The 18,420-nt window shown below is 43.8% G+C and overlaps 1 protein-coding gene across 2 annotated transcripts in view; it reads right to left on the bottom strand.

Annotated features, from left to right (window-relative positions):
• Nucleotides 1-3,729, bottom strand: part of LOC129843335 (sodium/mannose cotransporter SLC5A10-like) — a 162,160-nt gene extending 158,431 nt beyond the window's left edge. For both annotated transcript variants that reach the window (XM_055911972.1, XM_055911971.1), the window contains exons 1-2: nucleotides 3,700-3,729; nucleotides 3,346-3,450 (exon numbers count right to left, since the gene is read on the bottom strand). In XM_055911972.1, coding sequence (XP_055767947.1) covers nucleotides 3,346-3,450; nucleotides 3,700-3,714 — 120 coding nt within the window. In that variant the 5' untranslated portion in view covers nucleotides 3,715-3,729. The remainder of the gene's footprint in view (nucleotides 1-3,345; nucleotides 3,451-3,699) is intronic.
• Nucleotides 3,730-18,420: the final 14,691 nt, after the last annotated feature.

Genomic DNA, 18,420 nt, shown 5'->3' with positions numbered 1-18,420 from the left:
CCCCTGCTGTCTGTTGATGGTACTACTACTATACATAATAATCAGCTGGTTACACTGCCCCCTGCTGTCTGTTGATGGTACTACTACTATACATAATAATCAGCTGGTTACACCGCCCCCTGCTGTCTGCTGATGGTACTACTACTATACATAATAATCAGCTGGTTACACCGCCCCCTGCTGTCTGTTGATGGTACTACTACTATACATAATAATCAGCTGGTTACACTGCCCCCTGCTGTCTGCTGATGGTACTACTACTATACATAATAATCAGCTGGTTACACCTCCCCCTGCTGTCTGTTGATGGTACTACTACTATACATAATAATCAGCTGGTTACACTGCCCCCTGCTGTCTGCTGATGGTACTACTACTATACATAATAATCAGCTGGTTACACTGCCCCCTGCTGTGTGTTGATGGTACTACTACTATACATAATAATCAGCTGGTTATACTGCCCCCTGCTGTCTGCTGATGGTACTACTACTATACATAATAATCAGCTGGTTACACTGCCCCCTGCTGTCTGCTGATGGTACTACTACTACACATAATAATCAGCTGGTTACACTGCCCCCTGCTGTCTGTTGGTGGTACTACTACTATACATAATAATCAGCTGGTTACACTGCCCCCTGCTGTCTGCTGATGGTACTACTACTATACATAATAATCAGCTGGTTACACTGCCCCCTGCTGTCTGTTGGTGGTACTACTACTATACATAATAATCAGCTGGTTACACTGCCCCCTGCTGTCTGCTGATGGTACTACTACTATACATAATAATCAGCTGGTTACACTGCCCCCTGCTGTCTGTTGATGGTACTACTACTATAGATAATAATCAGCTGGTTACACTGCCCCCTGCTGTCTGTTGATGGTACTACTACTATACATAATAATCAGCTGGTTACACTGCCCCCTGCTGTCTGCTGATGGTACTACTACTATACATAATAATCAGCGGGTTACACTGCCCCCTGCTGTCTGTTGATGGTACTACTACTATACATAATAATCAGCTGGTTACACTGCCCCCTGCTGTCTGTTGATGGTACTACTACTATACATAATAATCAGCTGGTTACACTGCCCCCTGCTGTCTGCTGATGGTACTACTACTATACATAATAATCAGCTGGTTACACTGCCCCCTGCTGTCTGTTGATGGTACTACTACTATACATAATAATCAGCTGGTTACACTGCCCCCTGCTGTCTGTTGATGGTACTACTACTATACATAATAATCAGCTGGTTACACTGCCCCCTGCTGTCTGTTGATGGTACTACTACTATACATAATAATCAGCTGGTTACACTGCCCCCTGCTGTCTGTTGATGGTACTACTACTATACATAATAATCAGCTGGTTACACTGCCCCCTGCTGTCTGCTGATGGTACTACTACTATACATAATAATCAGCGGGTTACACTGCCCCCTGCTGTCTGTTGATGGTACTACTACTATACATAATAATCAGCTGGTTACACTGCCCCCTGCTGTCTGTTGATGGTACTACTACTATACATAATAATCAGCTGGTTACACTGCCCCCTGCTGTCTGCTGATGGTACTACTACTATACATAATAATCAGCTGGTTACACTGCCCCCTGCTGTCTGTTGATGGTACTACTACTATACATAATAATCAGCTGGTTACACTGACCCCTGCTGTCTGCTGATGGTACTACTACTATACATAATAATCAGCTGGTTACACTGCCCCCTGCCGTCTGTTGATGGTACTACTACTATACATAATAATCAGCTGGTTACACTGCCCCCTGCCGTCTGTTGATGGTACTACTACTATACATAATAATCAGCTGGTTACACTGCCCCCTGCCGTCTGCTGATGGTACTACTACTATACATAATAATCAGCTGGTTACACTGCCCCCTGCCGTCTGTTGATGGTACTACTACTATACATAATAATCAGCTGGTTACACTGCCCCCTGCTGTCTGTTGATGGTACTACTACTATACATAATAATCAGCTGGTTACACTGCCCCCTGCTGTCTGCTGATGGTACTACTACTATACATAATAATCAGCTGGTTACACTGCCCCCTGCTGTCTGTTGATGGTACTACTACTATACATAATAATCAGCTGGTTACACTGCCCCCTGCTGTCTGCTGATGGTACTACTACTATACATAATAATCAGCTGGTTACTCTGCCCCCTGCTGTCTGTTGATGGTACTACTACTATACATAATAATCAGCTGGTTACACTGCCCCCTGCTGTCTGTTGATGGTACTACTACTATATATAATAATCAGCTGGTTACACTGCCCCCTGCTGTCTGTTGGTGGTACTACTACTATACATAATAATCAGCTGGTTACACTGCCCCCTGCTGTCTGCTGATGGTACTACTACTATACATAATAATCAGCTGGTTACACCGCCCCCTGCTGTCTGTTGATGGTACTACTACTATACATAATAATCAGCTGGTTACACTGCCCCCTGCTGTCTGCTGATGGTACTACTACTATACATAATAATCAGCTGGTTACACTGCCCCCTGCTGTCTGTTGATGGTACTACTACTATACATAATAATCAGCTGGTTACACTGCCCCCTGCTGTCTGTTGATGGTACTACTACTATACATAATAATCAGCTGGTTACACCGCCCCCTGCTGTCTGTTGATGGTACTACTACTATACATAATAATCAGCTGGTTACACTGCCCCCTGCTGTCTGTAGATGGTACTACTACTATACATAATAATCAGTATAACTAGGTTGTCTGAACAGTGAAATGCTCAGCCTGACTTCCAGTATAACTAGGTTGTCTGAACAGGGACATGCTCAGCCTGACTTCCAGTATAACTAGGTTGTCTGAACAGTGACATGCTCAGCCTGTCTTCCAGTATAACTAGGTTGTCTGAACAGTGACATGCTCAGCCTGTCTTCCAGTATAACTAGGTTGTCTGAACAGGGACATGCTCAGCCTGACTTCCAGTATAACTAGGTTGTCTGAACAGGGACATGCTCAGCCTGACTTCCAGATCTGTTTCATTCCGATGCTTCATCCGGTACATTCAGACTCTTGCGAATTGAAGGAAAATTATGAAAACATAGAGAGATGAAACAGAAATGATTTAAAATGTTTTTTTTCTTTTTTCATGGTTCATTTTCTGGGGAAGCTTGGCTTCCTTTGGCATCCATGAATACGCACCACTGGGTGTGTGTGTGTGTGTGTCTCTGTGTGTGTGTGTGTGTGTGTGTGTGTGTGTGTGTGTGTGTGTGTGTGTGTGTGTGTGTGTGTGTGTGTGTGTGTGTGTGTGTGTGTGTGTGTGTCCTTACATTCCATTCGAAGCCAGCTACAGCGATGCCTCCAGCAGCTCCAGTTCCAGCCAGACCGATGAACAGACCAGAGCCCTCACTACTGGCAAACAGAGAGGCTCCGATCTACACACACACACACACACACAGATACACACACACACACAACTAGTAAACAGAGAGTCTCCGATCTACACACACACACACAGATACACACACACACACCTGGTAAAAAGAGAGGCTCCGATCTACACACACAAACACACAGATACACAAACACACAACTGGTGAACAGAGAGGCTCTGATCTTCCACAAGAAGAGCAGGAAATGCAGGACTGTTTGATATTAACAGCAGATGGGACTTTGAGACTCACCGGCCACCAGGCCATGTCTCTCCCAGCCAGGAAGTATCCACTCAGAGTGTTCCTGCTGACCCTGCACGACGACTGGACAACACAGATCCATAGTTACACAGAGTTACACACACCAGAGATCCATGGTTACACAGAGTTACACACACCAGAGTTACACAGAGTTACACACACCAGAGTTACACAGAGTTACACACACCAGAGATCCATGGTTACACAGAGTTACACACACCAGAGATCCATGGTTACACAGAGTTACACACACCAGAGATCCATGGTTACACAGAGTTACACACACCAGAGATCCATAGTTACACAGAGTTACACACACCAGACAGAGGTCCATAGTAACACACACCAGACAGAGGTCCATAGTAACACACACCAGACAGAGTTCCATAGTAACACACACCAGACAGAGTTCCATAGTAACACACACCAGACAGAGTTCCATAGTAACACACACCAGACAGAGTTCCATAGTAACACAGAGTTACACACACACCAGACAGAGTTCCATAGTTACACACACCAGACAGAGTTCCATAGTTACACACACCAGACAGAGTTACATAGTTACACACACCAGACAGAGGTCCATAGTAACACACACCAGACAGAGGTCCATAGTAACACACACCAGACAGAGTTCCATAGTAACACACACCAGACAGAGTTCCATAGTAACACAGAGTTACACACACACCAGACAGAGTTACATAGTAACACACACCAGACAGAGTTCCATAGTAACACAGAGTTACACACACACCAGACAGAGTTCCATAGTTACACACACCAGACAGAGTTCCATAGTTACACACACCAGACAGAGTTACATAGTTACACACACCAGACAGAGTTACATAGTTACACACACCAGACAGAGATCCATAGTTACACACACCAGACAGAGTTCCATAGTTACACACACCAGACAGAGTTCCATAGTTACACACACCAGACAGAGTTACATAGTTACACACACCAGACAGAGTTACATAGTTACACACACCAGACAGAGATCCATAGTTACACACACCAGACAGAGTTACATAGTTACACACACCAGACAGAGTTCCATAGTTACACACACCAGACAGAGTTACATAGTTACACACACCAGACAGAGATCCATAGTTACACACACCAGACAGAGATCCATAGTTACACACACCAGACAGAGTTCCATAGTAACACAGAGTTACACACACACCAGACAAAGTTCCATAGTTACACACACCAGACAGAGTTCCATAGTAACACAGAGTTACACACACACCAGACAGAGTTCCATAGTTACACACACCAGACAGAGTTCCATAGTTACACACACCAGACAGAGTTCCATAGTTACACACACCAGACAGAGATCCATAGTAACACAGAGTTACACACACACCAGACAGAGTTCCATAGTAACACACACCAGACAGAGTTCCATAGTTACACACACCAGACAGAGTTCCATAGTTACACACACCAGACAGAGATCCATAGTAACACACACCAGACAGAGATCCATAGTTACACACACCAGACAGAGTTCCATAGTAACACAGAGTTACACACACACCAGACAGAGGTCCATAGTAACACACACCAGACAGAGTTCCATAGTAACACACACCAGACAGAGATCCATAGTAACACACACCAGACAGAGATCCATAGTTACACACACCAGACAGAGTTCCATAGTAACACAGAGTTACACACACACCAGACAGAGGTCCATAGTAACACACACCAGACAGAGTTCCATAGTTACACACACCAGACAGAGTTCCATAGTTACACACACCAGACAGAGATCCATAGTTACACACACCAGACAGAGTTCCATAGTAACACAGAGTTACACACACACCAGACAGAGGTCCATAGTAACACACACCAGACAGAGTTCCATAGTTACACACACCAGACAGAGTTCCATAGTAACACACACCAGACAGAGTTCCATAGTAACACATAGTTACACACACCAGACAGAGTTCCATAGTTACACACACCAGACAGAGTTCCATAGTTACACACACCAGACAGAGTTCCATAGTTACACACACCAGACAGAGTTCCATAGTAACACACACCAGACAGAGATCCATAGTTACACACACCAGACAGAGTTCCATAGTTACACACACCAGACAGAGATCCATAGTTACACACACCAGACAGAGATCCATAGTTACACACACCAGACAGAGTTACATAGTTACACACACCAGACAGAGTTCCATAGTTACACACACCAGACAGAGTTCCATAGTAACACAGAGTTACACACACACCAGACAGAGGTCCATAGTAACACACACCAGACAGAGATACATAGTAACACACACCAGACAGAGTTCCATAGTAACACAGAGTTACACACACACCAGACAGAGTTCCATAGTTACACACACCAGACAGAGTTCCATAGTTACACACAACAGACAGAGTTACATAGTTACACACACCAGACAGAGTTACATAGTTACACACACCAGACAGAGATCCATAGTTACACACACCAGACAGAGTTCCATAGTTACACACACCAGACAGAGTTCCATAGTTACACACACCAGACAGAGTTACATAGTTACACACACCAGACAGAGTTACATAGTTACACACACCAGACAGAGATCCATAGTTACACACACCAGACAGAGTTACATAGTTACACACACCAGACAGAGTTCCATAGTTACACACACCAGACAGAGTTACATAGTTACACACACCAGACAGAGATCCATAGTTACACACACCAGACAGAGATCCATAGTTACACACACCAGACAGAGTTCCATAGTAACACAGAGTTACACACACACCAGACAAAGTTCCATAGTTACACACACCAGACAGAGTTCCATAGTAACACAGAGTTACACACACACCAGACAGAGTTCCATAGTTACACACACCAGACAGAGTTCCATAGTTACACACACCAGACAGAGTTCCATAGTTACACACACCAGACAGAGATCCATAGTAACACAGAGTTACACACACACCAGACAGAGTTCCATAGTAACACACACCAGACAGAGTTCCATAGTTACACACACCAGACAGAGTTCCATAGTTACACACACCAGACAGAGATCCATAGTAACACACACCAGACAGAGATCCATAGTTACACACACCAGACAGAGTTCCATAGTAACACAGAGTTACACACACACCAGACAGAGGTCCATAGTAACACACACCAGACAGAGTTCCATAGTAACACACACCAGACAGAGATCCATAGTAACACACACCAGACAGAGATCCATAGTTACACACACCAGACAGAGTTCCATAGTAACACAGAGTTACACACACACCAGACAGAGGTCCATAGTAACACACACCAGACAGAGTTCCATAGTTACACACACCAGACAGAGTTCCATAGTTACACACACCAGACAGAGATCCATAGTTACACACACCAGACAGAGTTCCATAGTAACACAGAGTTACACACACACCAGACAGAGGTCCATAGTAACACACACCAGACAGAGTTCCATAGTTACACACACCAGACAGAGTTCCATAGTAACACACACCAGACAGAGTTCCATAGTAACACATAGTTACACACACCAGACAGAGTTCCATAGTTACACACACCAGACAGAGTTCCATAGTTACACACACCAGACAGAGTTCCATAGTTACACACACCAGACAGAGTTCCATAGTAACACACACCAGACAGAGATCCATAGTTACACACACCAGACAGAGTTCCATAGTTACACACACCAGACAGAGATCCATAGTTACACACACCAGACAGAGATCCATAGTTACACACACCAGACAGAGTTACATAGTTACACACACCAGACAGAGTTCCATAGTTACACACACCAGACAGAGTTCCATAGTAACACAGAGTTACACACACACCAGACAGAGGTCCATAGTAACACACACCAGACAGAGTTCCATAGTAACACACACCAGACAGAGATCCATAGTAACACACACCAGACAGAGATCCATAGTTACACACACCAGACAGAGTTCCATAGTAACACAGAGTTACACACACACCAGACAGAGGTCCATAGTAACACACACCAGACAGAGTTCCATAGTTACACACACCAGACAGAGTTCCATAGTTACACACACCAGACAGAGATCCATAGTTACACACACCAGACAGAGTTCCATAGTAACACAGAGTTACACACACACCAGACAGAGGTCCATAGTAACACACACCAGACAGAGTTCCATAGTTACACACACCAGACAGAGTTCCATAGTAACACACACCAGACAGAGTTCCATAGTAACACATAGTTACACACACCAGACAGAGTTCCATAGTTACACACACCAGACAGAGTTCCATAGTTACACACACCAGACAGAGTTCCATAGTTACACACACCAGACAGAGTTCCATAGTAACACACACCAGACAGAGATCCATAGTTACACACACCAGACAGAGTTCCATAGTTACACACACCAGACAGAGATCCATAGTTACACACACCAGACAGAGATCCATAGTTACACACACCAGACAGAGTTACATAGTTACACACACCAGACAGAGTTCCATAGTTACACACACCAGACAGAGTTCCATAGTAACACAGAGTTACACACACACCAGACAGAGGTCCATAGTAACACACACCAGACAGAGTTCCATAGTTACACACACCAGACAGAGTTCCATAGTAACACAGAGTTACACACACACCAGACAGAGGTCCATAGTAACACACACCAGACAGAGGTCCATAGTAACACACACCAGACAGAGTTCCATAGTAACACACACCAGACAGAGTTCCATAGTAACACATAGTTACACACACCAGACAGAGTTCCATAGTTACACAGAGTTACACACACACCAGACAGAGTTCCATAGTTACACACACCAGACAGAGTTCCATAGTTACACACACCAGACAGAGTTCCATAGTTACACACACCAGACAGAGTTCCATAGTAACACACACCAGACAGAGTTCCATAGTTACACAGAGTTACACACACACCAGACAGAGTTCCATAGTTACACACACCAGACAGAGTTCCATAGTTACACACACCAAACAGAGTTCCATAGTTACACACACCAGACAGAGATCCATAGTAACACACACCAGACAGAGTTCCATAGTAACACACACCAGACAGAGATCCATAGTAACACACACCAGACAGAGTTCCATAGTTACACACACCAGACAGAGATCCATAGTAACACACACCAGACAGAGATCCATAGTTACACACACCAGACAGAGTTCCATAGTTACACACACCAGACAGAGATCCATAGTAACACACACCAGACAGAGGTCCATAGTTACACACACCAGACAGAGTTCCATAGTAACACACACCAGACAGAGTTCCATAGTAACACACACCAGACAGAGTTACATAGTTACACACACCAGACAGAGTTACATAGTTACACACACCAGACAGAGTTACATAGTAACACACACCAGACAGAGATCCATAGTTACACACACCAGACAGAGTTCCATAGTAACACACACCAGACAGAGTTACATAGTAACACACACCAGACAGAGATCCATAGTTACACACACCAGACAGAGTTCCATAGTAACACACACCAGACAGAGTTACATAGTTACACACACCAGACAGAGTTACATAGTAACACACACCAGACAGAGATCCATAGTTACACACACCAGACAGAGTTCCATAGTAACACACACCAGACAGAGTTACATTGTTACACACACCAGACAGAGTTCCATAGTTACACACACCAGACAGAGTTACATAGTAACACACACCAGACAGAGATCCATAGTTACACACACCAGACAGAGTTCCATAGTAACACACACCAGACAGAGTTACATAGTTACACACACCAGACAGAGTTCCATAGTTACACACACCAGACAGAGTTCCATAGTAACACACACCAGACAGAGTTACATAGTTACACACACCAGACAGAGTTCATTAGTTACACACACCAGACAGAGATCCATAGTTACACACACCAGACAGAGTTCCATAGTAACACACACCAGACAGAGTTACATAGTAACACACACCAGACAGAGTTCCATAGTTACACACACCAGACAGAGTTCCATAGTTACACACACCAAACAGAGTTACACACACACCAGACAGAGTTCCATAGTAACACACACCAGACAGAGTTCCATAGTTACACACACCAGACAGAGTTCCATAGTAACACACACCAGACAGAGTTCCATAGTTACACAGAGTTACATAGTTACACACACCAGACAGAGTTCCATAGTTACACAGAGTTACATAGTTACACACACCAGACAGAGTTCCATAGTTACACACACCAGACAGAGTTCCATAGTTACACACACCAGACAGAGTTCCATAGTAACACACACCAGACAGAGTTGCATAGTTACACACACCAGACAGAGTTCCATAGTTACACACACCAGACAGAGTTCCATAGTAACACACACCAGACAGAGTTACATAGTTACACACACCAGACAGAGTTCCATAGTTACACACACCAGACAGAGTTCCATAGTAACACACACCAGACAGAGTTACATAGTTACACACACCAGACAGAGTTCCATAGTTACACACACCAGACAGAGTTCCATAGTTACACACACCAGACAGAGTTCCATAGTTACACACACCAGACAGAGTTCCATAGTAACACACACCAGACAGAGTTACATAGTTACACACACCAGACAGAGTTACATAGTTACACACACCAGACAGAGTTCCATAGTAACACACACCAGACAGAGTTACATAGTTACACACACCAGACAGAGTTCCATAGTAACACAGAGTTACACACACACCAGACAGAGTTCCATAGTTACACACACCAGACAGAGTTCCATAGTTACACACACCAGACAGAGATCCATAGTAACACACACCAGACAGAGTTCCATAGTAACACAAACCAGACAGAGATCCATAGTTACACACACCAGACAGAGTTCCATAGTAACACACACCAGACAGAGTTACATAGTTACACACACCAGACAGATTTCCATAGTTACACACACCAGACAGAGTTCCATAGTAACACAGAGTTACACACACACCAGACAGAGTTCCATAGTTACACACACCAGACAGAGATCCATAGTAACACAAACCAGACAGAGATCCATAGTAACACACACCAGACAGAGTTACATAGTAACACACACCAGACAGAGATCCATAGTAACACACACCAGACAGAGTTCCATAGTAACACACACCAGACAGAGTTACATAGTTACACACACCAGACAGAGTTCCATAGTTACACACACCAGACAGAGTTCCATAGTAACACACACCAGACAGAGTTACATAGTTACACACACCAGACAGAGTTACATAGTTACACACACCAGACAGAGTTCCATAGTTACACACACCAGACAGAGTTCCATAGTTACACACACCAGACAGAGTTACATAGTAACACACACCAGACAGAGTTCCATAGTTACACACACCAGACAGAGATCCATAGTTACACACACCAGACAGAGTTCCATAGTTACACACACCAGACAGAGTTCCATAGTAACACACACCAGACAGAGTTACATAGTTACACACACCAGACAGAGTTACATAGTTACACACACCAGACAGAGTTCCATAGTAACACACACCAGACAGAGTTACATAGTTACACACACCAGACAGATTTCCATAGTTACACACACCAGACAGAGTTCCATAGTAACACAGAGTTACACACACACCAGACAGAGTTCCATAGTTACACACACCAGACAGAGTTCCATAGTTACACACACCAGACAGAGATCCATAGTAACACACACCAGACAGAGTTCCATAGTAACACAAACCAGACAGAGATCCATAGTTACACACACCAGACAGAGTTCCATAGTAACACACACCAGACAGAGTTACATAGTTACACACACCAGACAGATTTCCATAGTTACACACACCAGACAGAGTTCCATAGTAACACAGAGTTACACACACACCAGACAGAGTTCCATAGTTACACACACCAGACAGAGTTCCATAGTTACACACACCAGACAGAGATCCATAGTAACACACACCAGACAGAGTTCCATAGTAACACAAACCAGACAGAGATCCATAGTTACACACACCAGACAGAGTTCCATAGTAACACACACCAGACAGAGTTACATAGTTACACACACCAGACAGATTTCCATAGTTACACACACCAGACAGAGTTCCATAGTAACACAGAGTTACACACACACCAGACAGAGTTCCATAGTTACACACACCAGACAGAGATCCATAGTAACACAAACCAGACAGAGATCCATAGTAACACACACCAGACAGAGTTACATAGTAACACACACCAGACAGAGATCCATAGTAACACACACCAGACAGAGTTCCATAGTAACACACACCAGACAGAGTTACATAGTTACACACACCAGACAGAGTTCCATAGTTACACACACCAGACAGAGTTCCATAGTAACACACACCAGACAGAGTTGCATAGTTACACACACCAGACAGAGTTACATAGTTACACACACCAGACAGAGTTCCATAGTTACACACACCAGACAGAGTTCCATAGTAACACACACCAGACAGAGTTACATAGTTACACACACCAGACAGAGTTCCATAGTTACACACACCAGACAGAGTTCCATAGTAACACACACCAGACAGAGTTACATAGTTACTCACACCAGACAGAGTTCCATAGTTACACACACCAGACAGAGTTCCATAGTTACACACACCAGACAGAGTTCCATAGTTACACACACCAGACAGAGATCCATAGTAACACACACCAGACAGAGTTCCATAGTTACACACACCAGACAGAGATCCATAGTAACACACACCAGACAGAGTTCCATAGTTACACACACCAGACAGAGTTACATAGTAACACACACCAGACAGAGTTCCATAGTAACACACACCAGACAGAGTTCCATAGTAACACACACCAGACAGAGTAACATAGTTACACACACCAGACAGAGTTCCATAGTTACACACACCAGACAGAGTTCCATAGTAACACACACCAGACAGAGTTCCATAGTTACACACACCAGACAGATATCCATAGTAACACACACCAGACAGAGATCCATAGTAACACACACCAGACAGAGTTACATAGTAACACACACCAGACAGAGATCCATAGTTACACACACCAGACAGAGTTCCATAGTAACACAGAGTTACACACACACCAGACAGAGTTCCATAGTTACACACACCAGACAGAGTTCCATAGTTACACACACCAGACAGAGTTCCATAGTAACATAGAGTTACACACACACCAGACAGAGATCCATAGTTACACACACCAGACAGAGTTCCATAGTAACACACACCAGACAGAGTTCCATAGTAACACACACCAGACAGAGTTCCATAGTTACACACACCAGACAGAGATCCATAGTAACACACACCAGACAGAGTTCCATAGTAACACACACCAGACAGAGTTCCATAGTTACACACACCAGACAGAGTTCCATAGTTACACACACCAGACAGAGTTCCATAGTTACACACACCAGACAGAGTTCCATAGTTACACACACCAGACAGAGATCCATAGTTACACACACCAGACAGAGTTCCATAGTAACACACACCAGACAGAGTTACATAGTTACACACACCAGACAGAGTTCCATAGTAACACAGAGTTACACACACACCAGACAGAGATCCATAGTTACACACACCAGACAGAGTTCCATAGTAACACACACCAGACAGAGTTCCATAGTAACACAGAGTTACACACACACCAGAAAGAGTTCCATAGTAACACACACCAGACAGAGTTCCATAGTTACACACACCAGACAGAGTTCCATAGTTACACACACCAGACAGAGATCCATAGTTACACACACCAGACAGAGATCCATAGTTACACACACCAGACAGAGTTCCATAGTTACACACACCAGACAGAGTTCCATAGTTACACACACCAGACAGAGTTCCATAGTAACACACACCAGACAGAGTTCCATAGTTACACACACCAGACAGAGTTCCATAGTTACACACACCAGACAGAGTTCCATAGTTACACACACCAGACAGAGATCCATAGTTACACACACCAGACAGAGATCCATAGTTACACACACCAGACAGAGTTCCATAGTTACACACACCAGACAGAGTTCCATAGTTACACACACCAGACAGAGTTCCATAGTAACACACACCAGACAGAGTTCCATAGTTACACACACCAGACAGAGTTCCATAGTAACACACACCAGACAGAGATCCATAGTTACACACACCAGACAGAGTTCCATAGTTACACACACCAGACAGAGATCCATAGTAACACACACCAGACAGAGTTCCATAGTAACACACACCAGACAGAGTTCCATAGTAACACAGAGTTACACACACACCAGACAGAGTTCAAAAGTTACACACACCAGACAGAGTTCCATAGTTACACACACCAGACAGATATCCATAGTTACACACACCAGACAGAGATCCATAGTTACACACACCAGACAGAGATCCATAGTTACACACACCAGACAGAGATCCATAGTTACACACACCAGACAGAGTTCCATAGTTACACACACCAGACAGAGTTCCATAGTTACACACACCAGACAGAGTTCCATAGTTACATACACCTGACAGAGTTCCATAGTAACACACACCAGACAGAGTTCCATAGTTACACACACCAGACAGAGATCCATAGTAACACACACCAGACAGAGTTCCATAGTAACACACACCAGACAGAGATCCATAGTTACACACACCAGACAGAGTTCCATAGTAACACACACCAGACAGAGTTCCATAGTTACACACACCAGACAGAGATCCATAGTTACACACACCAGACAGAGTTCCATAGTTACACACACCAGACAGAGATCCATAGTAACACACACCAGACATAGATCCATAGTTACACACACCAGACAGAAATCCATAGTAACACACACCAGACAGATATCCATAGTTACACACACCAGACAGAGATCCATAGTAACACACACCAGACAGAGATCCATAGTTACACACACCAGACAGAGATCCATAGTTACACACACCAGACAGAGATCCATAGTTACACACACCAGACAGAGTTCCATAGTAACACACACCAGACAGAGTTCCATAGTAACACACACCAGACAGAGTTCCATAGTAACACAGAGTTACACACACACCAGACAGAGTTCCATAGTAACACACACCAGACAGAGATCCATAGTAACACACACCAGACAGAGTTCCATAGTTACACACACCAGACAGAGATCCATAGTTACACACACCAGACAGAGTTCCATAGTAACACACACCAGACAGAGATCCATAGTTACACACACCAGACAGAGTTCCATAGTAACACACACCAGACAGAGTTCCATAGTTACACACACCAGACAGAGTTACATAGTTACACACACCAGACAGAGTTACATAGTTACACACACCAGACAGAGATCCATAGTAACACACACCAGACAGAGATCCATAGTTACACACACCAGACAGAGTTCCATAGTAACACACACCAGACAGAGATCCATAGTTACACACACCAGACAGAGATCCATAGTTACACACACCAGACAGAGTTCCATAGTAACACACACCAGACAGAGTTACATAGTTACACACACCAGACAGAGATCCATAGTTACACACACCAGACAGAGTTCCATAGTAACACACACCAGACAGAGTTCCATAGTAACACACACCAGACAGAGTTACATTGTTACACACACCAGACAGAGTTCCATAGTTACACACACCAGACAGAGTTACATAGTAACACACACCAGACAGAGATCCATAGTTACACACACCAGACAGAGTTCCATAGTAACACACACCAGACAGAGTTACATAGTTACACACACCAGACAGAGTTCCATAGTTACACACACCAGACAGAGTTCCATAGTAACACACACCAGACAGAGTTACATAGTTACACACACCAGACAGAGTTCATTAGTTACACACACCAGACAGAGATCCATAGTTACACACACCAGACAGAGTTCCATAGTAACACACACCAGACAGAGTTACATAGTAACACACACCAGACAGAGTTCCATAGTTACACACACCAGACAGAGTTCCATAGTTACACACACCAAACAGAGTTACACACACACCAGACAGAGTTCCATAGTAACACACACCAGACAGAGTTCCATAGTTACACACACCAGACAGAGTTCCATAGTAACACACACCAGACAGAGTTCCATAGTTACACAGAGTTACATAGTTACACACACCAGACAGAGTTCCATAGTTACACAGAGTTACATAGTTACACACACCAGACAGAGTTCCATAGTTACACACACCAGACAGAGTTCCATAGTTACACACACCAGACAGAGTTCCATAGTAACACACACCAGACAGAGTTACATAGTTACACACACCAGACAGAGTTCCATAGTTACACACACCAGACAGAGTTCCATAGTAACACACACCAGACAGAGTTACATAGTTACACACACCAGACAGAGTTCCATAGTTACACACACCAGACAGAGTTCCATAGTAACACACACCAGACAGAGTTACATAGTTACACACACCAGACAGAGTTCCATAGTTACACACACCAGACAGAGATCCATAGTTACACACACCAGACAGAGTTCCATAGTTACACACACCAGACAGAGTTCCATAGTAACACACACCAGACAGAGTTACATAGTTACACACACCAGACAGAGTTACATAGTTACACACACCAGACAGAGTTCCATAGTAACACACACCAGACAGAGTTACATAGTTACACACACCAGACAGATTTCCATAGTTACACACACCAGACAGAGTTCCATAGTAACACAGAGTTACACACACACCAGACAGAGTTCCATAGTTACACACACCAGACAGAGTTCCATAGTTACACACACCAGACAGAGATCCATAGTAACACACACCAGACAGAGTTCCATAGTAACACAAACCAGACAGAGATCCATAGTTACACACACCAGACAGAGTTCCATAGTAACACACACCAGACAGAGTTACATAGTTACACACACCAGACAGATTTCCATAGTTACACACACCAGACAGAGTTCCATAGTAACACAGAGTTACACACACACCAGACAGAGTTCCATAGTTACACACACCAGACAGAGATCCATAGTAACACAAACCAGACAGAGATCCATAGTAACACACACCAGACAGAGTTACATAGTAACACACACCAGACAGAGATCCATAGTAACACACACCAGACAGAGTTCCATAGTAACACACACCAGACAGAGTTACATAGTTACACACACCAGACAGAGTTCCATAGTTACACACACCAGACAGAGTTCCATAGTAACACACACCAGACAGAGTTACATAGTTACACACACCAGACAGAGTTACATAGTTACACACACCAGACAGAGTTCCATAGTTACACACACCAGACAGAGTTCCATAGTTACACACACCAGACAGAGTTACATAGTAACACACACCAGACAGAGTTCCATAGTTACACACACCAGACAGAGATCCATAGTTACACACACCAGACAGAGTTCCATAGTTACACACACCAGACAGAGTTCCATAGTAACACACACCAGACAGAGTTACATAGTTACACACACCAGACAGAGTTCCATAGTTACACACACCAGACAGAGTTCCATAGTAACACACACCAGACAGAGTTACATAGTTACACACACCAGACAGATTTCCATAGTTACACACACCAGACAGAGTTCCATAGTAACACAGAGTTACACACACACCAGACAGAGTTCCATAGTTACACACACCAGACAGAGTTCCATAGTTACACACACCAGACAGAGATCCATAGTAACACACACCAGACAGAGTTCCATAGTAACACAAACCAGACAGAGATCCATAGTTACACACACCAGACAGAGTTCCATAGTAACACACACCAGACAGAGTTACATAGTTACACACACCAGACAGATTTCCATAGTTACACACACCAGACAGAGTTCCATAGTAACACAGAGTTACACACACACCAGACAGAGTTCCATAGTTACACACACCAGACAGAGTTCCATAGTTACACACACCAGACAGAGATCCATAGTAACACACACCAGACAGAGTTCCATAGTAACACAAACCAGACAGAGATCCATAGTTACACACACCAGACAGAGTTCCATAGTAACACACACCAGACAGAGTTACATAGTTACACACACCAGACAGATTTCCATAGTTACACACACCAGACAGAGTTCCATAGTAACACAGAGTTACACACACACCAGACAGAGTTCCATAGTTACACACACCAGACAGAGATCCATAGTAACACAAACCAGACAGAGATCCATAGTAACACACACCAGACAGAGTTACATAGTAACACACACCAGACAGAGATCCATAGTAACACACACCAGACAGAGTTCCATAGTAACACACACCAGACAGAGTTACATAGTTACACACACCAGACAGAGTTACATAGTTACACACACCAGACAGAGTTCCATAGTAACACACACCAGACAGAGTTACATAGTTACACACACCAGACAGAGTTACATAGTTACACACACCAGACAGAGTTCCATAGTTACACACACCAGACAGAGTTCCATA

The sequence above is a fragment of the Salvelinus fontinalis genome, unplaced genomic scaffold (genome assembly GCF_029448725.1).
Source record: "Salvelinus fontinalis isolate EN_2023a unplaced genomic scaffold, ASM2944872v1 scaffold_0118, whole genome shotgun sequence".
Taxonomy (NCBI): Eukaryota; Metazoa; Chordata; class Actinopteri; order Salmoniformes; family Salmonidae; genus Salvelinus; species Salvelinus fontinalis.
This window is presented reverse-complemented; position numbering and strand designations above follow the sequence as displayed.